Source organism: Dysidea avara, chromosome 14, assembly GCF_963678975.1.
Source record: "Dysidea avara chromosome 14, odDysAvar1.4, whole genome shotgun sequence".
Classification (NCBI taxonomy): Eukaryota; Metazoa; Porifera; class Demospongiae; order Dictyoceratida; family Dysideidae; genus Dysidea; species Dysidea avara.
In genome coordinates, this window is record NC_089285.1 from 2508243 (window position 1) to 2534016 (window position 25774).

Genomic DNA, 25774 nt, shown 5'->3' on the forward strand with positions numbered 1-25774 from the left:
AGTTTGATTAGGAATTTTAAGTTCGAGTGGGGATCATAGAAATAAAAAGTAGGGAAACAAGGGAGGCCTCCTATACCTACAGATATAGTGGACATTTAATCCCCTGGGTATAGGCTGAAGTAGGGATTAACAATGTCCACCAGTATATCTGCAGGTGAAGGCAACCTTCCTTGTTTCCCTACTTTTTATTTCTATGATCCATAATCAAACTTATACTTGTGTCAAGAGTATATAACAGAAACCAAGAGTATGTATTACCCCGTGATCAATGATTGCGTGAAGTAACACGGATATTTTAGTAATTGTGTTTATATTTCCATTAAGGGTTACTGTATTTAGCCCAATTTGGCTACTAAACTCAAGTGAAAACATGATACGTAGCATTAAAGGAAAATGGCTGATGTTAAAAATCTGGCATTGCCAAGTGGATCCCTGAAGGCGTGGCAACATGCTCGTTTGTGCAACCGTTGTTTTAGCAAGCTGGAGTTATCTTGGCCCTTACTATACTTTCCTTGTACAATAACTGAATACTTGGTTGAATAACACAGAAAACTGGCAAATAAAGACCCATTGCCATGTACGCAATTCAAATTACCATTTTGCGTAAACGAACAAGCATAAACAAACAATTACTGAAATATCCATGTTATTTTATGCAATCATTGATCACTGGCTAATACACCATTCGACACTCTTGGTTTCTATTATATGCTCTTGCTTGTGTATGTATGTATGTATGTATGTATGTATGTATGTATGTATGTATGTATGTATGTATGTATGTATGTATGTATGTATGTATGTATGTATGTATGTATGTATGTATGTATGTATGTATGTATGTATGTATGCACATAAAGCATCAAAAGAAAGGATGGCGCCAGAGTTAATGTGTGGATAGGCCGTAGACAATTGCAGGGACTTACTTGGTCTATGTAGTGCATAATGTAAAGCCATGACAACTTGGCAGTACTACTTAGGCACAGCCAAGCCCAAAAATATCTTCAGACCAACCTCAAACCCTTCCAAAAAGTTTCTATGGAATTTAAAAACTTCTCTATTTAACAGAATTTTATTCTGGCCAACTAACTGATACTTTCAGCTAAGCATAACTCAACAATGGATATAGCTACAGGCTTGATTTCTTCACTATTCGACATTGCGAGATGTGTGCCCTTTCGCCAACCGCAGCACACACAATACACGCATTATGGACTTGCCTTTGTCCTGCTTTGTGTTCCAGTTCTTTCCTCTGACAATGCAAGGTGTCGACTTGCGATAGTACGACCTGTGGCTGTGTAGGTATCTCGCTCGTATTTTCCGGATTGATTGTAGAGATGCTTCTCGTGTGTACTGTTCTTTGTTTGTAATGTTGTGTAATGGACTAAAATAGGTGAAAGCGAAGCATAATGGCTACCACTCAATCTCAAGTAGTTGGGGCTTGCGAATCATCCATATTGTGGTGACTGGATTGATTGCAGAGGTGCTTTTCCTACTGTTCTTTGTTTATAGTAGTGCTGTATAACAGGGTGAACATAGCTGATAGCAAAAAGTAATAGCTACTTCGCATTTGATTCAGTAATTGATATCTGCCCTAATTTCAACAGCTTGTAAAATAGGTTACTCAACATCTCTTGGCTAGGTCAGTTCCCTCTCCTAACCTAAATTCAAAAGCTTTTAGATGGGCTATTCAGCAACTTCTAGCTCGGTAAGTGTGTACTTATCATGAGGACTGGGCAGAGATGATGGTTTCCAGACAAGCAGAAGTGTGTGTGTGTGTGTGTGTGTGTGTGTGTGTGTGTGTGTGTGTGTGTGTGTGTGTGTGTGTGTGTGTGTGTGTGTGTGTGTGCATGTGCGCGTTAAGGTTGGGGGATACCAAAAAAGTATACCACGATATATTGTGGAGCATTTATCACAATAATTGATATTATCGTGATATTATATGTTATATGCTCATTAGAAAAACCATGTTATATTCATATGTACAAGTTTTACTATGGCTTGTTATATCTATCCCATAAACAACTAAGCACTGCATATAGCTTCATATAAATGTGATTTGTTGCAAATGTGAGGCAGTAACATTAATGAGATTTTATTATGTTTACAAGCAATATATTATAAACTCGATATATCATAACGTGTCGATACAGTTATCGTCTCATACTTTTTATCATGATAGCAACGATATATCATTACATTGCCCAACCCTAGTGTGTGTGTGTGTGTGTGTGTGTGTGTGTGTGTGTGTGTGTGTGTGTGTGTGTGTGTGTGTGTGTGTGTGTGTGTGTGTGTGTGTGTGTGTACTGCAATACATATATCACAATGTATCACACTTACCTGTTTGTTTGTGCCTCACTACATTCAAATGATTCAATTATAGAAGAGTCCTTTGGATAATCAATCTACAACACAACCAAACACATACTCTACACATGTAACTAGTGGTGCGTGATATATGTACTAGAAGTACAAAAATGGTACATGACTAGCATATATACAACATTGCAAACTCTTTTATCAAAAAAAAAAAAAAGCGTACATTACTGTACAATGACATCTTAGGTACATTTTTCCCTAATTATAGCTAAAATCCATTTTATCACGATATATCAATATATTTCACATAACGCACATTACTACATGTAACATATACAACCAGACATACATAGGTACTCCCATTGTGTCCAAATGTAGACAACTGCAAATATGGAGCATCTGATGAAATCAATATCTTCAATACCTCACTAGTCATATCTAGATCATTGAAAGTTTCTCGTAGACATTCTGCCTGTAATAATATTTATCAAGGTGGTACTGTGTCTGTACAACTACCTTTAAGATAATCTTATTCACAACATTAGTGCCGTAAAACTCAAAGTCCAATGTCTCTTGAGCCTCATGCGTCTTAATACTACAATCAGTTACCACCCCACCATCTTCTAATCTATGTATGAGAAAACATTACAATTAATGTATGGCAAATGCTTTACTGTCACAAATAGAGACTATAGCTATGGCCAATGCTGGCCATCAGAGCAATTGAGATTCATACCAACAAGTATATTAAGGATCATTGAGGTTGCCCCAAAAATATCACCCAAGAACCAGCCTCACTTTTCCTTCATGAAAGCTTGGCAGTATTGGTTAGATGTGAAATGTCTTCAGACCTACCCCAACAAGCTGAATTTATTCTACTAACTAACTGCCTGATGCCTCCAGCCAAGGATTACTTGACAGCTATGGGCTTTACTTCTTCACTATTCACCGTTGCTTTCATATTGAGACGTGCCTTTTCGCCAACCACAGCACATACAATACACATACAATGGACTTAACCATGTCCTCCTTTATGTCCCAGTTCTATTTGCTGACAATGCAAATTGTCAATTTGATATGGCCTCCCTATTTACATTAAATATCTCTTATCCATAGCAACTGGATTGATTGCAGAGACACTAGTCATAATGTATTTTGTATGTAATGATGTGTAACAGGTGGAACATAGCTGAAAACAAAACATAATGGTTTTCAGTAAATCATAGTCAGGGATGCACAAAATTAATTTTATGGCATGCCTGGTGCCATTCTTGGTGTGTGTGGGTTCATTAAATTAACAAGTAGGGGAAGTCAGGGATTTTAAGTTGGCAAAGTAAAAAATTGTTGAACATACTTGTGAAACAAGAGAGATTTCTATACCTCCATGGTTATAGAATAAAGCATAGGGACTAAATGTCCATTAGTACATCTGGAGGTATATACTATCACAACTTTTTTTGCTATTCCCTTGTTTCATACTTTTTCTTTGATCCCTAATCCAAGTTTAAAATTCCTTCTGTTTATACAGTCAAAACTGTTAATGTAACCAACTAATTAATGGAAATATGGCAGATGATTAACCCATTAACGGCCACTGCCACCATATGGCGGCATGGCATCACAACCCACTCACAGCATAAACTTTAGCCTCACCATTACTTGTAAAACGTATTTCATAGCAAGATGTGCTAGTACTGAAACGGACACGCCCATAAAAGTCCCGTTTCTTGGATAACTGGATCCTTCCCGGACTAGTGCACGTTTGTTATGTAATAGCATAAAGAATAACCTTTTATAATAGGCAAATTAAATCGTTCTTCGAATTGAAAACTAACAAAGGAAGTGTTATACATCAATGGAGACAGGTAAAGTTGACAGTCAACCAGACGTGGCATGGTGGACACGAGTGCAGATACACATGTACAACAGCAGAAATGGGACAAATCACAAAGAAACCAGCTGTGGAACAGATTGCACCATAAGTATACTGTATAGAATAGTTCTTTGGAGAGTAATACACCTTAGTAAATAGCTAGTTGGGATTCCATTGTTTATTTGGGCTGGTTTGTACCGAAGTTTAGACTGTTGTTTGATAACTTTGTTGCGGTTACTGTTATGTAAACAAAAACAACACAGTCAACCTTCTTAGTTTATAGTGAATATTTAGATATATGGTTACTAAGTAGTTCTGTGTATTGAACACTTAGTGTGATGCGATTCGGCAATTTGGCCAGTGGTCCCAGAGAATTTGGCCATCAATGGGTTATTAACCACTACATCTGTCAATATGAAATTAATACTTGTACATACATATATGCAATCATACACACACGCACCCATGTACCACACACACATGCGCAAACGCTCGCGCACCACACACTCATACACATACATTAGGGTCAATGGTGTTCCATATCCAGAATAGTACATCTTGAGCCTGGCATATGTCTCTGGTGCTCCACTAAAACTGTTCCCTGATCCAAATATTCCCAAACACTCCTGCAAAACATCAAATCATATAGTATGGATCATAAATCTGGTAACACTACTAGGGCTGAGCGATACTGCCATTTTAGTATTACGATCGATACTGAAGCCACTATTCATGATACTGAATAGTTCACGATACTTATGAATAAGTCAATCATAGCTGCTGCTACATACTGTATTGCTCAGCATTCCTGCAGGAAGTCCTTATAGGTGATAGTAAACTAGCCACTATCATTCTTGTTTACAGTAACAGTTATTGTAACACATGCTCTGAGGTTATGTTGTGGTGTTCACACTTCTCTGCAGGGGAAACCAGGTGGGTGAACTTTATCACTTACAAGGATTCTTAGCCTAGTACTGCATAACAAATGGATTTTTAATGACAGCAATGTACAGGCCTGGTATCACAATAGTTAATAACAAAATATCGCGATTTCGATACTTGCAAAATATCGCGATATATCGCTAAAACGGTAGTATCGCCAGCCCTAATACTACATTGCCACACTTTTGAGAACTATGTGAATTTATATACCACTTTTTGTAAAAAAATATATGAAATTACATGAAAGTTTCTTGCTAAAATGCGGAATTACGGAATGGCATTCCACATCTGTCAATATAATCACGTGAATCATATAATTGAGTCTTAGCATGATGCATTGGCAGAGTGAATATGTTTATATCTAGCAGTATCTTCATTCTAGAGTATTACATACAGTGTCCTGGTAAAAGTGGATGACAACAGTGAAGCAGAGGACCTCGCAATAGACGAACCAGACAGGAAACTGGTGACTCAGTGCCACTACTCTAGTCATGGTGTGTTTGCTAAATGAAATTGCTAGTGCTCCCTTCAAGTCCCTTGGCGAAATCCTGGCTAAATCACTAAGTTAACAGAAAAATCATGATAGGTGAGAATGTGGAGCATTCGCTGGCGGTTAGTGTGTGGAGTGCATAGTGGACAGCAAATCCTTGAATGTAGCGGATGCAGCATTCCAAAGACTCGTATATATGACTTGTGTGATAAAATTAATGGGCCCATAATTCCGTGTTTTGAATAGCCTATTGAATAGCCTTGGCTATTACTTGGATAGCCTTCAAAATTACATAAATCACAAACGCAACAATTTAGTACCTACAAGGTATGCAAGTGTTACAGTCAAAATAGTGTAGTACCTGCTAAGCCTTAATTTATACATGTACATAATTACAGTACAACGTGACAACGATGTGAAGTCATGGGGACCAGTAACTTGTTATCCCATAATACACTGTAGTAGTGCACAAAAGTAACACTGTACAACATAGCATACCATTAACACAGACAGGTTTATCCTGAATATTGCTGAGCTCTTCCTACACTGATACTCATCAAATAGTCCAGACTGGATGAAGGCATTAGCCTGCATACATTTGGCATCCTCTACTGTCACCTTAATACCATTAGCTGTCAGGAAACAAGTAGCCATCTGTGTGATGAGCAACAACAAAATTAAATAAATTCTGTTTCCCGTCCACATCTGGTTGTTGTTAGCTCTAAATATTCAATTATTCTGTTTCTTCCATTATTTTACAGTATACGTTACAGGCTCAGTAAAAGTGATCTTGTAATAGTGCCAGCTCACATATCAGTATGCTATCAAGTTGGTACAAATTCATTTTTAAGTCATAAACAAATGAAGGTGTAAACATACACATGCTTTTTTATGTTTGTGCCAGGCAAGCAATGGCTTGAAAAGCTGCCAATCTTATAATGGAAATGGACCGCCCACCTGACAAATGCAAATATGCCTGAGTCCAGGATTGGGAAACAGAGAATTTATTTGGAGTGGCCTAAATACAAATCAATTTCAGGGGCTTCAGTCATGTTTCAGTAGTCTAATGTAGCAAGCTAGGCATGGGCATAGTTTCACTGAATATCTGACTGTTCAGAGACTACTTGTGTTGTGCTCGCAACAGTGTGCATCCATGATAGCAGGTCCATCTCACTTCGATCAGCTGATGTCTCTCCAGAGATGGGCTGCTTTGATGGGCACAGGGACTACTGAGTCCAACCTGTTTTATCTTCTAATAGTTGTCCAGCACATGCCAACTGGTGCTAGGGATAGTGGCAAGGGCAGACCATCTAGCCCGGGGTACGAAAAAAAATCTTGTATAGCTAAGGTAAAGGTGAACACTATAGTTATATAGCTGGTATTGTACTAGTCTCTAATGGCGCCAAATGATCCTCGTGGCAGTAGAACACAACAAACCTCCCTGTGACATCACAAACTTGGACAAAACCCACCTCCTTGAAGTTAATCGCTTTCAATATCATCAGTAAATTCCTAGCATTCTGCATTCTAGCGTACAGCACGCAGTTCTGTTCAAGCTGACTAGTTGGATAAGACATTCTCCTAACACATGCGCACCATACAGGCATACACTCGGATAGTACTAGTTTACGGAGACCTCCACGTGCTGAAGAATCAAGATGTCTGCGGTAAAGGCGCTCAATCCTAAAGCAGAGGTAACCAGGGCGGCACAGGCCCTGCAATTAAATATCAACGCTGCTAGAGGTCTACAAGAGGTTATGAGGACTAACTTGGGACCCAAAGGGACTATGAAAATGTACGTTGTAAATTTGCGCACGTGGTACCTAGTGTATCTTTAAAACACACATTAGGTTAGTGTCTGGAGCTGGTGATATTAAACTGACCAAAGATGGAAACGTGCTGTTGCATGAAATGGTAAGAATTTCAGAGTTGGTGATGTTTACTTAGTACTTTTTTGTATGTAGCAAATACAACATCCGACAGCTGCTTTAATAGCACGAGCATCTACAGCTCAGGTAAATTGTGCTATGGTAATTTACTTCAGTAAATATCAGGCATGTGTCTATTGTTTATGGGCTGAATCATTTTTTCTAAAAAGTGTAACAAGGTATTTGCTGTTATCAGTGGTTGCCTTATAAACAGACTGTTTCCATGGTAGTGTAACACAAAACAAATTGAGCATACCATCACAGATTCCTTCGTGGATTTAGCAAGTCTAGCCAAAAAAAGCCAAGTCTGTCCTAGGTGTACTTGTGCATGTACTGTATTACTGCACAACCATGCCTCTTGACATTTTAAAAATTACACCTTTGAAATAATCTTTTTGTAACAATACAGAACGTTTCTGTTTAGTTGTACAACTGTGAATGTTGGCTTCGCAATTCCTTTTGTTACTCTATGTGAAGGTACATTTAGATTGTTAAGAGTGATACATGTTGGATAAAATTTATATATATCACATGTTCACAGGATGATGCTACTGGTGATGGTACTACTTCTAATGTACTGATAATTGGGGAACTACTCAAACAAGCAGATCTGTATATATCTGAGGGACTACACCCCAGTATTGTCACTGACGGGTTTGATATTGCAAAAGGACAAGCTCTAAAGGTATAGACCTTGTACTACTGTCATTTCAATTCATGAAAATGGTACACTGGTACAGCAGAATTTGTGAAAAACAAATCTGACGGTTCACTATAAAATGAAACAGTTTTAGGTACTGTGTCCTTCAAATGGCAATGTTTGCTTTGGGTCATGTGATGTATTATTAATTAGCTCTAGGCGAAGATTACCAATTATGTATATGGTAATTTAATGAGCGTAACTTCAGACTGATGACCCAACATATCAACAGTCCTAATAACAAGTTGCTGTTAAGACTCTGAACGACATGGCCCAACAAGGTTACTAAGATTGTCTAACTAGCCAGAAAGTGTGTGTAGAGTATTTTATGGAGTTGTATATCCTGTGGTGTAATGCAACCACCTGTTTTGTTTAGTAAACTATCTTATGGTTTACACAAGCTGCTAAATAAAAATATAATTGTGCTAATAGAGTAATTTAGTGTCACATGATGTGCTGTGATGTATTGCTGGTGAAGGTTACCATTTCTTTTACTGTTGTGTTTACTGATGACATAACACATAATGACAGTACCATGTTTTGTTACTTCATGTAATTCTTGTTGATTTGTCATCATCAGGTATTAGAGGAAGTGAAGGTTACTAATACGATAGATAGGGACACATTGATCAGTGTTGCTAGCACGTCACTAAGGACCAAACTGAGTCAACAAGTGGCTGATGTGTTAACAGAGGTACACATCTGTTAGTATAACGTGTGTCTTGTAAATTTTGTGTTGTGTAGTACGTGTTGCTTATTCTTAGTGACTTGCTGCTTCATAAACAAAGCTTTATTATACAGTACAGTGGTGACTAGGGATCGTGAAGGTTTGCGCTATCTAAAAAAAAAACACATTGACAAGAGTCCAGCCTCACAATACCTTCATGACACCTTGTCAATATTGGTTAGGTACATGTATAACCAAACTCAAAAGTGCCTTCAGTACAAGCTGATACTTTAAAAAGATTTTCTACTGCCTGACTTATACTTGCTAATACCCCCATATAAGTGTAACTTGATAATGGCTAAGGCTTCAGGCTTGATTATTTTGCTGTTTGACATCCGACAGATGCCTTTGGCATACTGCAGTATGTACAATGCATGCATCATGGAGCTACCTGTGTCCTCTTTTGCATCCCATTTATCTCTGCTTGAGTGTTGATTCATGGTAGCTAGCACGCCTATGTTTGTGACAATTACTGGAGTCTGTATTTTCCATAGTGATTGCTCTCAAAGTGTTCTTTAAAAAGTTGCTCTCAAAGCTGCTCTTTTTGCTCTCAAAGTTGAAAATGAAGTGTAATGACCACTTCACATTTCAGCCAGTATTTGATAGTTGGGGCACACATTCACACACTTTCAGTATATGAGATTCATCAGTCATAATAATGTTACAAAAAAGTAAAGAAACAAGTACCGTATTAACTTGATTAAACGCCGCACCTCAAATAGTCGCCGCATTTGAATAGTGGCCACAATGAATGTATCAATTTTGAGTATAGACGCCGCCCTTGAATAAACGCCGCGGCTATTATTCAAGTTTCACATGTCTGGCAATGGCAGCAAGCAGCTCTGCCAAAAGGAAAAGAAATTACAGTGTTGCATTTAAGTTACAGGTTGTTGAGAGTGCAGAAGGCACAACCAATAGGGAAGCTAGCAGGAAATTTGGAGTGGACGAAAAGAGAGTGTGAGAATGGAAATTGCAGAAGGAACGTCTAGAAGATACCGACTCGAAGAAGAGGAGGCTGGTTGGTGGAGGACGTAAGGCGAAGTATCCAGATATTGAAGCACTGGCTTCATACATTGAAGGTTTGAGGTCACGAAACCTTCGTGTCACTACAAAGGCAATTCAGCGCAAGGCCCTCGAGTTGAGTCACAGCAGCACTCCTGCTGAACTAGGCAGCAGTAGTAACAAGCCATTTGCGGCCAGTAGAGGTTGGCTCTGCAATTTCATGAAGCGTTGGGGGTTTTCATTGCGAAGAAGAACAACAGTAGGACAAAGGCTACCACCTCAGCTGACTGACAAGGTAGTAAGTTTTATTATGAAGGCTAGAAAGCTCCGCTTTAAGTACAATTATGAACTATTAGCCATTGGTAACATGGATGAGACACCATGCTGGATGGACATGGCTGGTAACACTACCGTAACTCAAACTGGAGCACAATCAGTTCCAATTTTCACCACTGGTCATGACAAAGCCAGGTTTACTGTGTGTTTAACAGGAATGGCAAACGGCAATAAATTAAAGCCTTTTATTGTGTTCAAAGGGGTCAGAAGGGATCCCCAACTGCTCAGATTTCCAGGAGTTGTTGTAGAGTACAGTAAAAATGGCTGGATGAATGAGAAGTTAACAGAAATCTGGGTAGACAAAGTTTGGGGAACACTGTCATTTCACAGAAGAATGCTTGTGTGGGATGCATACAAATGTCATCTCACTGACTCAGTGGAAGCAAAGGTGAAACAAGCAAGATCAGATGTGGTTGTTGTGCCTGGTGGTTTAACAAAGCATCTTCAACCTGCCGATGTTTCTTGGAACAAACCATTCAAGGAGGCATACAGGAGTAAATATGAGGAGTGGCTTTTGTCTGGTGAAATGTCATTTACTCCAGCAGGCAACATGAGAGCTCCAAGCAAACTTCTTTGTGTGCAGTGGGTGAAGGAAGTCTGGGATAGCCTAAGTGAAGATCTTATTAAGAATTCATTCCTTGCTTGTGGAATATCCATCCCAATAGGTGGCTCACAGGATAGTCAGATACATTGCATGCAGGATGATGGTGTTGCCTCTGCTGCAAGAGCCCAGGTTGAAGACTGTACAAGGCAGCTTCTAGAACCAAATACAGAAACAGAGGATCCATTTGATGAAATAGACATACTGGTAGAAGATGAGGAGGAATTAGAAAACAATGAAGCAGTAATTGATGGAGGTGACACTGATTGTGAGACTGATAGTGAGTTATCTGACGAAGACTAGCTGGTACATTAACAGTGATTTCATTGTATATTAACTCCCACGAATGACTGTACAATTTATCATTTCTGTATTTACAATTATTTCAATCAATTTTCCCTATTGCTCTGTGCAATAATATTTCCAATTTGTCTATTGTACCACTTTCTTGGTGCCAAAAGTGGAAAATACATGGTACATCTAAACCTCCTTGAACTAAGTCTCTAGAGTATTGTCTGTGCCCAGTAATTTCACACAGTATTGCCCCACGCCTTTCTAAAAAATACCAACATATTCTTGAAATCTCTCGTGGGACATGTCCAACAATAATATCGTCCAGCTTGACTGCTACTGCACATGAATCTTCGTCATTGTCAGTCTCTTGTTCACATACCAACACTTCACCTATAACAGGATTCCATATTGTTTTATAAACATGGTGTCCTCTAACAACAAATTCAATGAAACATTCATAAGTGACAGCATCTCCCATCGTTCCACCTTCGTAAATTCTTTTAATGCACGCCTCGTGCACGCCCTCGAGTACATTCGCACTGTATGGCATAGCTTACCATAAATCACACTGTAGGCGCTGAAGACAATTTGCTGAACGCATGGCAAAGTACTTCGAATTTGGCCTTGGATTGAATAGTAGCCGCATATAATAAGTGCTCAAGTACAATAAATGCCGCCCTTGAATAGTAGCCGCCCTTGAATAGTAGCCGCATCAATTTTGGAGCTTGGGCTAATAGTAGCCGCGGCGTTTAACCAAGTAAATACGGTACAAGGAAAACTTAGGAATTTTAAATTTGACAACGATTGAAGTGAAGTTTCTTGTACTTGTTTTGTTTGTATATATTTGCATTCTTTTGTATTCTTCAGATTATTGTAGATGCAGTGTTAGCCATCCAACGACCAGACACAGCTATTGACCTTCACATGGTAGAGATAATGGAGATGAAACACAAGACTGAGCTGGATACACAGTGAGTAGTACCAAGCATGAACAATTACCATTGTACACTATAGGTAGTACCTCTAATAGTACTATGTACCAGTATAATTTATACAACCAGCTATTTACCATTCTGTTAGTGTAGTAAATACCTTGCCTTCACTGTTGGTTGTGAAATGGTTCTCTGCAGTGTCTTAGCAGTGTATGCAACTACACATGCGTTATTTTATTTAGGTTAATTCGTGGTTTAGTAATGGATCATGGCTCAAGACATCCGGACATGCCAAAGAGAGTAGAAGATGCTTACATTCTAACCTGTAATGTGTCCCTGGAGTATGAGAAGAGGTAAGTCATATTGTGGCTACGGTCCGTATATCTACAGTTTGTACTGTACGCGTTTGATGGCTAACTATATCATTAGTAATTTGAACTTGTATACAGTATAATATGTTGATCTTCAGCTTCAGTTATTGTATACTAGCACTGGTGCCTGCCCTACGTTCAGGACCATTTCCACGTAAATTAAAATTCACAGATTAATGTAATGGGATAAGTACATGATCATGAGCCTTATGCCATCCTGCAAATATACTGAATAGCAGAACTACAGTACATATAGCTCTACAGTACATATAGCTCAATAGTACCTGTTGTATTACAGATATACCATATTAATTTTATACATGTCACTATTGAAGCTGTTGTACTGGCACCCTTATAATCATGACACCTGTGACTGGTAATCAGTACTAGCTCCTCTTCTTGTATGGTGTTTGGTGTGTCCAAGACTGACCATTCAGTGCCATATAAAGCAACCGAATCCTTGATTGCCTTGAAGCTATTCTCCAACCCCTTATTAACCTGGGAATACCCTTCTGGGGAGTACATGCACATGTTATCAAATAAACACTCCCAAGAAGCTGGCCCAAGACAAACTTATATGGATCCTTTTTAACTTTAGACCACCACTCACAGGATGGACTGGTATCCCAGCTGCCAGTACTTACACCTGGACCTAGTCTACAGATGTACAGTTAATCCCTCACCATACACCATAAGAATCCCATTGAAATAACCAAAATTATAATCATAACACCTCAGACAACACAGAATCAATTTGGTATGTGCTCAGCACATGTATCCACAGTGCCCCTTTCCCATTTGAACTACTGTTATAGCTACATGGTTAACTGTTGTTGGTAGTTGTGTTGCTGTAGTATAAGATTCCATGGGACCTGTGCGAACCCATCACACAGAGTTGATGTCTGACTTTCCTATCAAATTGATAGCTGGCCATTCTGCCCATCCATTTACTGTAATTTGGCCCCAGCTCCAGTTGGCATTATCATTAACAACTAGTTCTACCTTCTTTATGAACATTATTCATGAGATTTCCTCGTTCTTCTTGGTCCTTGGTAGCTGCCAAGGCATTTTCAGCCATCATTGTCTTGAGGTCCAGCGATTGCTAGTTGGAGAACTGGGGTGTTCCAATCAGGTTCTTATGTTAAAGGTACTTGGTAATGACCATGTTAAGTCTAAAATCACACACTGCACATGTACTATTCCATATAGTGCCCAGTAGTGAATACTTGCAGGCTAGGCCTTGTGCTCAGTAAAGTTCCCAGATTTGGATCTATTTACATTCTTCTGGGCGGGGGGGTTAAGAAAGCTAGCTAGGTGAGAAACCATGGTAACTAATAATATTATGTCCTATTGAACTGACATGTGCATATACCACTCATTATATAACGGTATCCCAACTACTTGGTTTCATTTAGTTAGTTCCTTTAGTCTGACATGTGGAGGTATAGCAAATGTGTATAACTCCCACATAGTGAAGTCAATGCTGGATTCTTCTACAAGTCAGCTGAAGAAAGAGAACAGTTGGTTAAAGCAGAAAGAAAATTTACTGATGAGAAAGTCCAGAAAATTATTGACCTAAAGAAGAAGGTATTTGATTTAATTTGCGTAGTACAGACTGTATGACTATGTGTAGTTCTAGACACCACATAATATTTTTACCACCAAGTTATTATTTTACAATGGTGTTGATACATAGTAGATACGCATGCTAAATTGGATAATATGTGTTAATAAAGTATGGTGTGTATAGTGTGACTTTAGTGATGGATTGTTTTACACATGTAGATGTGTGATGGAACAGATAAAGGATTTGTAGTGATGAATCAGAAAGTGAGTGAAATTGATAGAATATAGTTGAAGCAGCAGTAGCATATAACAATGAGTTCACTCAAATCTTTGTAAACACATTAATTTTGTAGTGATAGAATTAATTTTGATGTCATTCTACCGTTTAGGGAATTGATCCTATTTCAAATGATATGTTAGCAAAGAATGGAATTTTGGCTCTTAGGAGGGCAAAGAGACGAAACATGGAACGGTACATTACTGTGCTATGTATCTGTCAAGTAACTGCATGTGTGATTATAGTATATAAGTGTCATGAGCTTTTTAACATGCAAGACAAAGAAAACAAGGGGCGGTAGATGAACCCCCCCAAATATAACATTAGGGAACTTGTGTATCCCTTCAGGCTAGACTTGTTTTTGATTTGGTAATTTGTTGTTGCAGTTTGACACTTGCCTGTGGAGGTAGTGCAATGAACTCTGTGGAAGACCTTACTCCAGAGTGTTTGGGATTTGCTGGTCTTGTATATGAACATGTGTTGGGTGAAACAAAGTATACCTTTGTTGAGAATGTCAAGGATCCACACTCCGTCACTATTCTAATTAAAGGTCAGGCAAACACTCCTTGAGCGTGTAGTATTGAATGTTTGCGTCTGTGTGTATAAATGTGCGTATACGTGTATAATTTCTAGGATATGTATAATTTCTTCAGTGTTCTGTGTACTGCACATACAGGTCCCAACAAACATACTATTACACAGATCAAGGATGCTATTCATGATGGTTTAAGAGCAGTCAAGAATGCCATAGAAGATGGTAATGTGTAATTGTTGTTACAGTGTTATCTCCATTATCCGAATAAATTCCTGGGGATGGGTACCATTTGTTGTACTGAAACATCTGTTATGATAGTACCATATACGAAGGTCTGGCCAAAGATTTCACCCGAAATCAGCTTCACAATACCTTAGCAGTATTGGAACCACTAAGGCGCTACAGACAGGCCTGATCTTGTTTTATAGCTACGATCTCTAATCAGACTGAAAATTACTAAGCTAATTCCTTCTGCTTGTCCACAATAAGATGTGGCATCATACTTGTACTACAATTATTCTAATAGAACAAACATTTGATGTTTGGCTATCCAGATAAGATTATACCTTATATTGACAATGTATGTATTACATCATGTAACTACTTCATCTTACATGAACACTCTAGGATGTGTTGTTCCTGGAGCTGGAGCATTTGAAGTAGCATTACACAACAGCTTATTATCACCGACGTTTTTGAAGACAGTATCAGGAAGAGCTAGGCTGGGAGTACAGGTAATATACTTGTGTGTGCGTGCGTGCGTGCGTATTATACAGTAATTTCCTATGTTTCTGTATTACATAGGCTTATGCAGAGGCAATGATGATTATTCCTAAAGTTCTTGCCCAGAATTCTGGCTTTGATTCACAAGAGGTCACAGTGAAGTTACAGGTGTGTTATTAATTAACAAAGTGACCACTAACTCTATATGTTACCATTAGGAGGAGTTTGCTAATACTGGACAACTGGTAGGAGTAGATGTGTCCACTGGTACGGCTAAGTGTGTGTGTGGTGGGGGGAGGGGGCGTGTGTAGGGGATTTCCATAGGAGAGGTATTAATATTTCTATTCTCTTCTATTCTCAGGAGAAGTGTTGATAGCAGCCAATGAAGGTATCTGGGATAACTACTGTGTTAAAAAGCAGCTACTTCATTCATGGTAAGATTATATTAATGGGGGGCATGCTTTTTAGTCCTTACAGTATGTACATAACATTTGCTTAATTGTTCCACAGCACGGTGATTGCCCGCAGTCTCTTGTTGGTAGATGAAGTCATGAAGGCCGGCATGTCATCACTGAAGGGATAACTGATAATAATGTTTAGGAGATCTTGCTGTATTATGTAGTATATAATCACGAAATTTATAATAAGTGTAAAAACACACAGTAACCTCAAGATGGATCGCCAACTGATTCATTTTAACGCCCACCCCATGTACTATAAATAGAGAACATGGTTGAGTGCTAAAACACTCTAATTGAACAGTCAGTATTGGATATACATTCTATAACAAACTACCATCTGAACATAGAATGAATTGTGCATGTGAAGGATGTTTGCACACATCTTCATCTACCCTTGTCAGACAAAACCTTTAAAAAAATTTTTTACATGCTATCACAACACTGAGTTGACAAGTCTCATAGACCAACTGTATGTGGACTAAATGTGTCTTGAACTCCTACCTACTATACTAGTTCCTCTCTTACCAGTGTTGGGTCCTCTGACACATCATTTATCACTATATCTGATTTGTTTCCAAAATTTGACTGAATTTTGGAAATTGCCCATATAGGTGCATGTGAAAAAATTGAAATTTTCATGTTTAAATGAGTTGCTAATAAGAGCAGGGCACAGTTTTGAAAATAGAATGCCATCAACAAGTAGATATACACTGTAAAGTTTGTGATTTGATCATTAAATATTATAGGTATAAAAATTAAGTGATTTTCAAAAATTCGATCACAAATAGAGGTGTTCGCATGATAATGGAATTAAATCCTCGAAATCATGACCATCATACATATTTGTATCCCAGCATTATCAGGATTCTACAATTCCAGCACATTAGATGTACTGTAATCCCATTAAAACCTACTTGAATACCTAAAATCAATGTTGAAGGTCAAGCCATTTTGTGACTCCATACTGGTTCATCCTTACCTTTCACAATCTTATTTCAGGCATAAGACATCCCATTGGTAGAGCAGTGTACCAACTTCCTTCCACGATACCATTACAAGCTGTCATTATAGTTGATTTTGCTATGACTATTGTAATAATTATGTTTGTATAGGTAATCTGTGTTGTTGTGTATTGCCTTTTGTAATGTTTTTCCTACTGCAAGGAAGAGTGGCTGTAACCAATTGTGTAAAATATCAATCAATAGTATTACAGAAATCTTCAAACAATGGCGTACATTACAACATTGTATCCCACATATTATTCGGTTAGAGTTTTACACGGAAACGTTCTGCAAGGCAGTGTCTCCACAGTTGACGCATCCTCTTAGTCACCATAAAGCTAATCATGATCACACCTTGTTGTATTAACAGGTAGACACTACCAACAAAGGCAATAATTGGTAGGTAGTTCACATCAACAATGAAAACTGACAAGAAAATGAAGAACGATACACCGACAGTTGCTGCCATGGTTACGGCAATCTTGAACAATTTCTTCTGCTGCTTGCTAGAGGTCGAGGGATCACTGATTGTATTGTACGTCTTATATGCATAATACAAGTAGACAGTGAACATGCCCATCTGGACAGCCTTGTATATACAAGCAATGACATACATCAACACTAGTGTAGGGTAGACATATTGGTTAAGGAAACTACAGTGACCATCTGCTAGTAGAGTATACCTACCATTGTCAGATGGTATATCATAGAGTAGTATTAGTAATACTGCTAACATGATGGTGACTACTTCATAAGTCATGTAACATCGGAAGAGACGGATTGATCTAACTTTGGGCAGTTCTGGTTTAAGGTGGTAGCTGTGGTACATCAAGTAAGCAAGGTGGGTCAGAAGACAAGTAGCAAATACTTCAATACTTATCACAGCCAACATGAAGGCAATAGTGACATGACACAATTCCTGTGAGTTAGTCACAATCCTATAGTGCAGTAGTAGTAAGGTATCAACAATGGCACAGACACTGACAACAGAGAGGCTGTAGCACAGCAATAACTTGCCAAACAGGTTACGCAGCTCTTTAAACAGCAGGTGTACGACAACAACATAACCACTGATTATCATTATCAAGGTAGTTGACAACATGAGACCAACAAATTCAACCATCTTTCTGCCAGTAGTATTAGGGTGGGGTACAATACAAGGTAACTCTTTCTCCAATCTAGTTATCACCACAGCAGTACAACCATGTAACAATGAGACTATCAGTAGTGTAGACAATGTCCAGTTTCTCTCCATTATCAATCATCATGATGGTACAGTTATCAACCAGACAGTATTGTGGGGTAGTAAGGTCATCATCACCACTAGCTGGTAGTTGCTGATCTGATGTTACCTTACTGATAGTAAGTATAACAATGAAGAGTAGGGCAAGCCAAGCCATCAGTTTGATTCAATACTTAAGACTGGTAATATAATAGTTGTAATTGTGAGGCATGATAGAATGAATTGTGTTGTTTCATACGATTTTATTATGTACCTTGAATATGTAATCTCAAAAATTACACCATGCCACTGCAAATGTATCCCATACTTGGACACTAGTATTTCAGTCTATTTATTACAGCATGACCATTGTTATGTGCTGTTCTGTGTAATTATGGAATTCAGTGAAAATGAATTGTTAAAAATCATATGTATGTATTATTTTCACTATTCTATTCAAGTCTTTTTCTCTTAGTGACTGCATGATTTCAGTGAAAATATTACACAATTTTACATCCACAGTAAGCCAGTTTAAATTCCCTTCCATTTCACTAGCTTTAGTAGCTGCCATTTGTAAAACACAGTCAGGAATATCAGCCAGACGAGCAACACTTAACCCATAACTCTTTGTAGCTTGACCTTCTTCCAAGTGATACAATAAAGTGACGTCTTCAGTGTCTAGTAAAATAAAACGAATTCAAAGATCACCCCCCAAGAAATGTTTAAATGTAGTAACAGGACGATATTCACTGTTCTACACTAACCTTTATGTGAGGTGGTTAGATATGACATGTGATAGTTCTTCACACAATCACTGTACACTACTTGTAGTTCACAGATCAACTGATAATGTGTAATAAACAACATGTAGCATTGAACCTGTAACATACATGTACTGTATGAACACACTTCAAGGATTAAACACTAGTTTTAGAATCCTCTCCAAAAAGCACTAGTATAATAATTTATCTGCAGGTATATGTGACCACCCTAGTTTCCCTACCTGAGAATGCAGCAGGAGCAATCTGACAGTCTAGTGGGCATGGCCCCTAGATGCTGTGCACAAAAAAGTCAGCACAGAGATGCTTACACTACCCTCCTTCCCCTTGTCATTTCCTAGATGAAGGCCTGGCTTCTAATAAATTTGCCAAATCTCACTAAAATCCTATCTCAGCAAATTTGCCAAAGTTTCCACCCACCAAACTTTCCGGCTATATGGTGATGTTACATTATTCTTTTAAACAAATCCAAGAAAAGTATAGTACGTAGTACTATACTGTTTTGAGAACACCATGTTAAGTAGTTAGATAATGCAATAACATGATACACAACATGCAATTTTCACTGTTACAATTACTAACAGACCAAACATACCTCAGTGATGAAATGGTTCAATGTGGCATAAGCTATAGCTAGTCCATCAAATGTACTAGTCCCTCTACCCAGCTCATCCAGTAACACCAGTGATTTGTTAGTAGCATTGTGGAGTATATCTGACACTTCCTAACACAACATACTTGATATATACACATAAGTACAGCCATCAATGCATTGCTTACAGTTAATTCAGTCATAAAAGTACTATGCCCCCCAGCTATATTATCACTGGCACCCATCCTGGTGTATACTGCATCTAGCACACTAACTGTAGCCTGTTCTGCAGGTACATAACATCCCATCTGTGCCATTATACAAATAAGTGAAACCTGCGGAAAACAAGTTATTTTATAGCAACAAAAGCCTAGTGTAGCAAATCTGCAAATTCACATACATCACGTACCCGTCTTTACCTGTTTAACATAAGAGCTTTTCCCTCCCATGTTAGGACCAGTAATGATCAAGTTTCTAACGCCATCGAGCTGTGAAGAGGCACACATCACTCCATACACATTACACACTACAAGTACTCACAGACATCATCGTATCATTAGCAACATAACGAGACTCTTTTGACAACAGCAGCTCAATTATTGGATGCCTTCCATTAGTTATATTAATAGTATTATCATCACCGGTTATACTAGGGCTGTAATACAGTAAATAATGCATTAAACAGTATGCACAAACAACTGACCAAGTGTATCCTGGCATGTTAGCAACATGGGATAAAGATAACAAGCAGTCGATAGTAGCTAGTTGATGTACTGCTAGTTTACAAGTATTGTAGTGGATTGAAAATGTGCTAGAATGTAACAGTGGCCATATTTACAGCTTTGATTTATCAAATATACCTCAGAAACTGTTTCCATGCAGAGTCAACCTCCACTTTCAACTGTTCCTTGTGTTGTTGCATCATCCTGATGTTATTAACTACTTGTGGAGGATGGTACCTGGTGACATGTTTAGTACTATTAATCCTCATCCAGTCTGATGGTACACGAGCCAAGTTGTCATTGGATACCTCAATGAGGTACTGTGAATATGATACAATAACATGTAATTATGTAGATATTGTCCTATGTACTATTTTAATGGCAGTCAGTGTGTCAGAAAGTAAGGTACCTAGGGCAAAAGAATTAACCGACTATAATAATTAACCTACGAAGCTTGTTTATTCTCAAATACAGAGATTACCTCTGTTCCCATCACTGTTGTATACTTCATACCAAACGTGTGCAGTGTCTTGGCAAAATCTTTTCTCAATTCCTGCATGTTATTCTTAATAGTATTGATGGTCTGGTAGAGACAACATGGTAACGGTCACATGGTCGATGGCTTCATACATTCTTTTCTTTCAATACATCAGGAAACTGATGAGGATCAATAAACAATTCTTCCATGTCACCAGTCCTGGGAACAACACACAAATACTAAAGTACTGTTTTCTCTCATCTTTCTTAATATATTTTTTTTCACTTGAAAAATATTCTTAGAAAGTGCCAACAGGTTGTACAGGCATACTAGTCATGCAAGCCCCATACAACATGTACAATTAATGATGATCACATGCAACTCCCTCCAACTCTGTGAGGGTAACATGTATGTAGCTATGTGTATGCTCACAGATGCAATGCTACACTCAAATTAAATATCAAACATATATTTATACATACATACTTTGCAGCATCTTCATTAAGCATCAACAGAGATGGCTCAACACTTCTCAAGTTGTCGACAACCTACAACACCCTAGTATGTGAATAATAGTCACCATCATCTTACTACCTGTGATATTGTAGTGATGAGTAGTTGTGAGGTGAACTCTGTGTGTACCACCCCGTGGTAGGCTGATAACTGTTTCTCTACTAGTACTAGTGCCCCAACTGCCCTAGTGAACTCTACTGGACTACACTAGAAGAACAACTCTGTTAGTATCACACTATACTAGAGGGTGTACTTTTCCATGTAAGATTCTTGTGAGGCTTCGTTCTACATCAGGAAGCTTCTTTAATACTTCACGTAACTTGTTAATAAATGGACTGCCCTTCTTACTCAATTCAGTGACAGCCTCTTGTCTTGCCTTAATGTCACTGAAATGGTATGGAAAATAACACTTGATCAATCACACATAATATTATGGTCTATTATACTGGTTGATGTACATACACCACACTGTCCTCACCTTACTGACATCAATGGTTTAGCTATCCATTGCTCCAATAATCTTTTACCAAACAAAGTATGTGTATGATCTAGTACCCATAGTAACGTGCCATGCACTTGTCCATTGGTCTGGGTAACACCACAATACAATACCAAAGAATTAAGTAAAGCCTACCTGATTTCTGAATATTTCCAAACTCTTTAATGTATTGCTGTTAAGCTGCATGATATTTCTGGTTAGATCAAACTGATGAAAATTACTAGGACCCGATAGAGTACATGGATAAATATTAGGTAGATGTAAATAGTACCTGCTGATTAAAAAAGTTCTCTCAAGTTTAAAAGGGATCAAATATTGAATCATTGCAGATAAACAACAAATGACATTGGACGGCAGATTGATCACCAGCTGTAGGGCAGTACCTATTAAGAAATACATTCAAATGATAATGATAAACACTCCTGAGGCTATGCAAAATTAAATTAACTTTTCGTGGCCTTGGCTTAATTTTTTTACACATATTACTTACAATCCTGCTTGTAAAAGTCACTGACAAAGGCAAAAGCACTGGTATACTCAAACCATTCATCCTTCAACACCTCCTTCCTTACACTGCAACCACTATGGAAAAATTAGAGTGAAAACCAAGCTTTAAACAGCCCACAGATGTATGTACTTTATCTTCTGATGGTGCCAGTATTGTAGTGTTCTTAATGTCTCCTCAGATAAGTGTTGTGGATGTACCAGTTCCACAGGTTGTATATGAGTCATCCTAGTGTCTAGTTGACTACTTGTTGTAGTGTCTGTGAACTCATCATATAATACATCACCAGTGGCTGGGTGAACTGCCTAGAACAAAACGTTATGTTTTTAATTGTGTGCATGTAAGTATTGTATTATTAAATTAGGCATAATTCTGTTAAATAATATATCTTCTTTACAGTAAATTCATAAGAATTTAAAAGGAATATGGCTACCATGACTTACCAGCATTCCAACAGTGTTCATGTTTTGACTCTTTCTTGTCTCACACACACAGAGCATATAACCTCCTGATACATCAATGTCAGTATCATTCTGACCAACAAGTGAAGTAGTTAAGAGATAACTAAGATTACTGATAATCACTACCACACAAATACTACTATACTCTAATAGAACAATCAACGTATGCAGTCACTCTACACTCACACACATTACATACAACATACAGACACATATATATATTCAACAAGGATATAAGAAGCTGCTAGTGTAGCAACAGTATACAAAGCAGTGAGTTCTCTAGTAAACAAACTTGATGGACTATCACCAATAGCCTTTAGAGCAGCAGTCTCAGTTTGATCCACTACTCCAACCTTGTACCCCTCACTAACCAACCTGTGAACATGACATGCCACCAATCACACTATACCACATGTCACCAACTCAATATCATTGTTATCAGCTACACTTTATAAAAAACAGAAGGATAAATGCAATATACACATATTATGTAGACAGATCTTTCACATTTTTAAGTCAGTATGTGTGTACCTTCCTATGTGTACATAAAGACGATGGACTGGTATACTGGCGGTCATGAAGTTATGATCTGGATGACAAAATATATCCAGTTCCTTAGCAGCTATCTACAGATACATACAACATGTTACATATGCTGAGAAATACCAGTACTAGCTCACCTCTGCATCACTACCAAAGAACCTGTACTTGTATCCACACTCCACAAACAGTATGGCATCAGGGTACTGAGACTTGATCCTAATAAACTGTTCTTCTAGTGGAGTATACTTGTCTGGTTTAGTCTTAATTATCTCTGTTGTATCTCCTCTTGTGTCCTTGCTCGTAGAATATATCAAGGGAGGTTTATGAGTATGTGGGCTGTCCTCAGGTCTAGTACTTTTGCTACATTCTCCCTCATGATAGGAGTATTGCTTGAGCTGTGTAATCCTTCTTAACAGCTTTCCTAACAACAAAAAATCCAACTAAACTAGGGATGTACTCAGGACTACTGAAATGTGCTACAAAAAGGTAAAAAATGAAGCATTAAATAAGGTATCAGTAAATATACTATAGCTTTAGTGCATTCCAGTTAACTGAAACTGTTAGAGACGATCATATGTCAGCAAGGATGTATGTCTAGATGCACCTTGTCAGCAGAAAGTTCCAAGACAAATAACTGTATGTAAAGAATGTATTTAAGTACACATGAATGTCCCTGCCTACAGGTCAAGAAAACACAATAAAATTAAAAATTTAGACAGTTTCCACTGTAGATGAAACCATGTGCAATTTAAGTTTAGACATTCGCTTTTATTTGTAAACTCTATGCACAGTCAGATATGAAGGATGGGGGGAGAGATCCCATTCCAGACACCACTGACAACAAATCAGGCTGGAAAGTACTTGGAACACAGAAAACTGACAAATGCTACATCATATGCACATTACATGCAGAAACCGTAAATAGCAACGAAACAGGCAGAAGTTTTTGTGCACAGATCGAGATACTCTAATAGAGCAGTCATTACTCTAATTGAACATTAAACATACTAATCATTTAACATCTACATGAACTATGAATTATGACTCTTCTTAACACTGATCACTAGAAGTTCTGCTTTAGGAAACTAATTTGTTAACACATACTTCAAAGCATACACTTTAAATAACCACCAAAAATGTTCTCAGATTCAGTCACAAGGAATCTAACCAATGTTCCAGGAGAAAGTAACCAGACTGTTGTTGATGTCATGGCCTAGCTTCATGACATTGTAGCCAGTGGCATATCTAGACTCAGCAAAAGAGAAGGTAACTGCCTGCATACAATGTCAGCCCTCCTTCAAAATTACTTATGTAGTGCATAAAAATCCTTTAGGGGTTAGGGTTAAACCCTTATTATTTATAACCACATAGTTTGCTTCTCTGACTAGTGTGACTGTTTTATCAGAGTGATTGACTGTTCTATTAGAGTATCTCTTGATATTTAAATTATTGATGCCCGGGCCCTGGTTCTGGCTATGCCTCAGAGAAGTACAACAAATCACAGCATAAAGACTGCACATTGCATTAGTATTGAGAGCTAGTTATTAGTACAGGGTATAAGTGATTGCTACAGGGCTATATGAACAACACCTTAAAGGTACAGGTATTCAGACAATCATACTTGTCATAGCTGGTAGAATCATTTATGACTACAAGACTGTTGATCAACATTATAATATCTTGACCTACAGATTGCTTAGTACAATGCAAACACACCCAAGAGTCCAAATAGATTACTTGATGATTGCCTCTTGATTACGTGATCTAATTCCTTGATAACATTCTGACCCCAGTCAAACATGAACAGCTACAAGACTACTAGCTGCTCCTCCACACCATGTGTATACTAAACCAGTCCAGGTCAGTGCAAAAATTGCATGCAAGCAGGTGGGCCATTTCTACTTTAAACAAGATTGGCAGCTTTTCAAGCCATTATTGTGCCTGGCACAACCATAAAAATGCGTTTAAGTTTGTGCTTCCTACACAAATGTCGCTGTGTCAGAAGTACTGCTGACACTGTTACAAGATAAGCCTGTACAGTATGCAAGAATAACCGGAAAAATGGAAGAATACTAGAGCTGACTGAAACCAGATGCGGGCGGTGGAGAATTTACTTGAGCTGGAGTGGTCTAACACATGTACAGCACAGAAACACGTGGAAAACTCACCACGTTTTTCTGCTGGAGCTAGGACCACGCCTTCATCGCTACATCTTTTCTATAGTAAGCGGCCAGCAATACGAGTAGGATAATACCTTATCTCGTACCCTACAAACATTATCAGATTGCGTAAAGAAGCTGTCCAACTTGCTTTGCATCGGTAAATGTTTATATTAGCGCTAACACCAGTGTGACTTATTCTCAAACTATTTATAACACGCGC

At 38.2% G+C, this 25774-nt stretch overlaps 4 protein-coding genes across 7 annotated transcripts in view; 1 reads left to right on the forward strand and 3 right to left on the reverse strand.

The window, feature by feature from the left end:
* Positions 1-7255, reverse strand: part of LOC136244208 (cell cycle checkpoint protein RAD1-like) — a 22254-nt gene extending 14999 nt beyond the window's left edge. Inside the window, exons 1-6 of the mRNA XM_066035755.1 lie at positions 7097-7255; positions 6123-6278; positions 4712-4818; positions 2836-2947; positions 2669-2791; positions 2341-2405 (exon numbers count right to left, since the gene is read on the reverse strand). Coding sequence (XP_065891827.1) covers positions 2341-2405; positions 2669-2791; positions 2836-2947; positions 4712-4818; positions 6123-6278; positions 7097-7231 — 698 coding nt within the window. The 5' untranslated portion in view covers positions 7232-7255. The remainder of the gene's footprint in view (positions 1-2340; positions 2406-2668; positions 2792-2835; positions 2948-4711; positions 4819-6122; positions 6279-7096) is intronic.
* Positions 7239-16282, forward strand: LOC136244206 (T-complex protein 1 subunit zeta-like). The gene is made up of 17 exons (XM_066035751.1): positions 7239-7419; positions 7475-7538; positions 7589-7639; positions 8094-8237; positions 8833-8946; positions 12080-12183; positions 12387-12497; positions 13988-14102; positions 14301-14345; positions 14471-14553; positions 14745-14908; positions 15035-15115; positions 15521-15627; positions 15698-15784; positions 15835-15883; positions 15978-16050; positions 16127-16282. The coding sequence occupies exons 1-17, from the start codon at positions 7283-7285 to the stop codon at positions 16197-16199; spliced, it is 1602 nt and encodes a 533-aa protein (XP_065891823.1). The 5' UTR covers positions 7239-7282; the 3' UTR covers positions 16200-16282.
* A 964-nt stretch (positions 16283-17246) lies between these two features.
* Positions 17247-18333, reverse strand: LOC136245024 (uncharacterized). Its single transcript, XM_066036550.1, has 2 exons — positions 17766-18333; positions 17247-17699 (listed from the first exon to the last, which is right to left on the reverse strand). Exons 1-2 carry the CDS (start codon positions 18331-18333, stop codon positions 17344-17346), a joined length of 924 nt encoding a protein of 307 aa, XP_065892622.1. The 3' UTR covers positions 17247-17343.
* LOC136245021 (DNA mismatch repair protein Msh3-like) lies at positions 17247-25774 on the reverse strand. 4 transcript variants are annotated; one of them, XR_010695696.1, is made up of 24 exons: positions 25659-25771; positions 25561-25609; positions 23530-23813; positions 23381-23475; positions 23085-23224; positions 22832-22932; positions 22521-22693; positions 22374-22465; positions 22019-22266; positions 21863-21972; positions 21638-21770; positions 21466-21591; positions 21358-21419; positions 21024-21090; positions 20875-20976; positions 20532-20713; positions 20375-20482; positions 20212-20326; positions 20091-20159; positions 19860-20006; positions 19675-19803; positions 19065-19179; positions 17510-18978; positions 17247-17455 (listed from the first exon to the last, which is right to left on the reverse strand). XR_010695696.1 is itself a non-coding variant. In XM_066036547.1 (24 exons), the coding sequence occupies exons 1-24, from the start codon at positions 25707-25709 to the stop codon at positions 18719-18721; spliced, it is 2907 nt and encodes a 968-aa protein (XP_065892619.1). In that variant the 5' UTR covers positions 25710-25770; the 3' UTR covers positions 17247-18718. The 4 variants fall into 4 exon arrangements, 3 of the variants coding, with proteins under 3 accessions (XP_065892619.1, XP_065892618.1, XP_065892620.1); XM_066036547.1 differs by having other exon boundaries at positions 17247-18978; positions 22019-22103; positions 22155-22266; positions 25659-25770; XM_066036546.1 differs by having other exon boundaries at positions 17247-18978.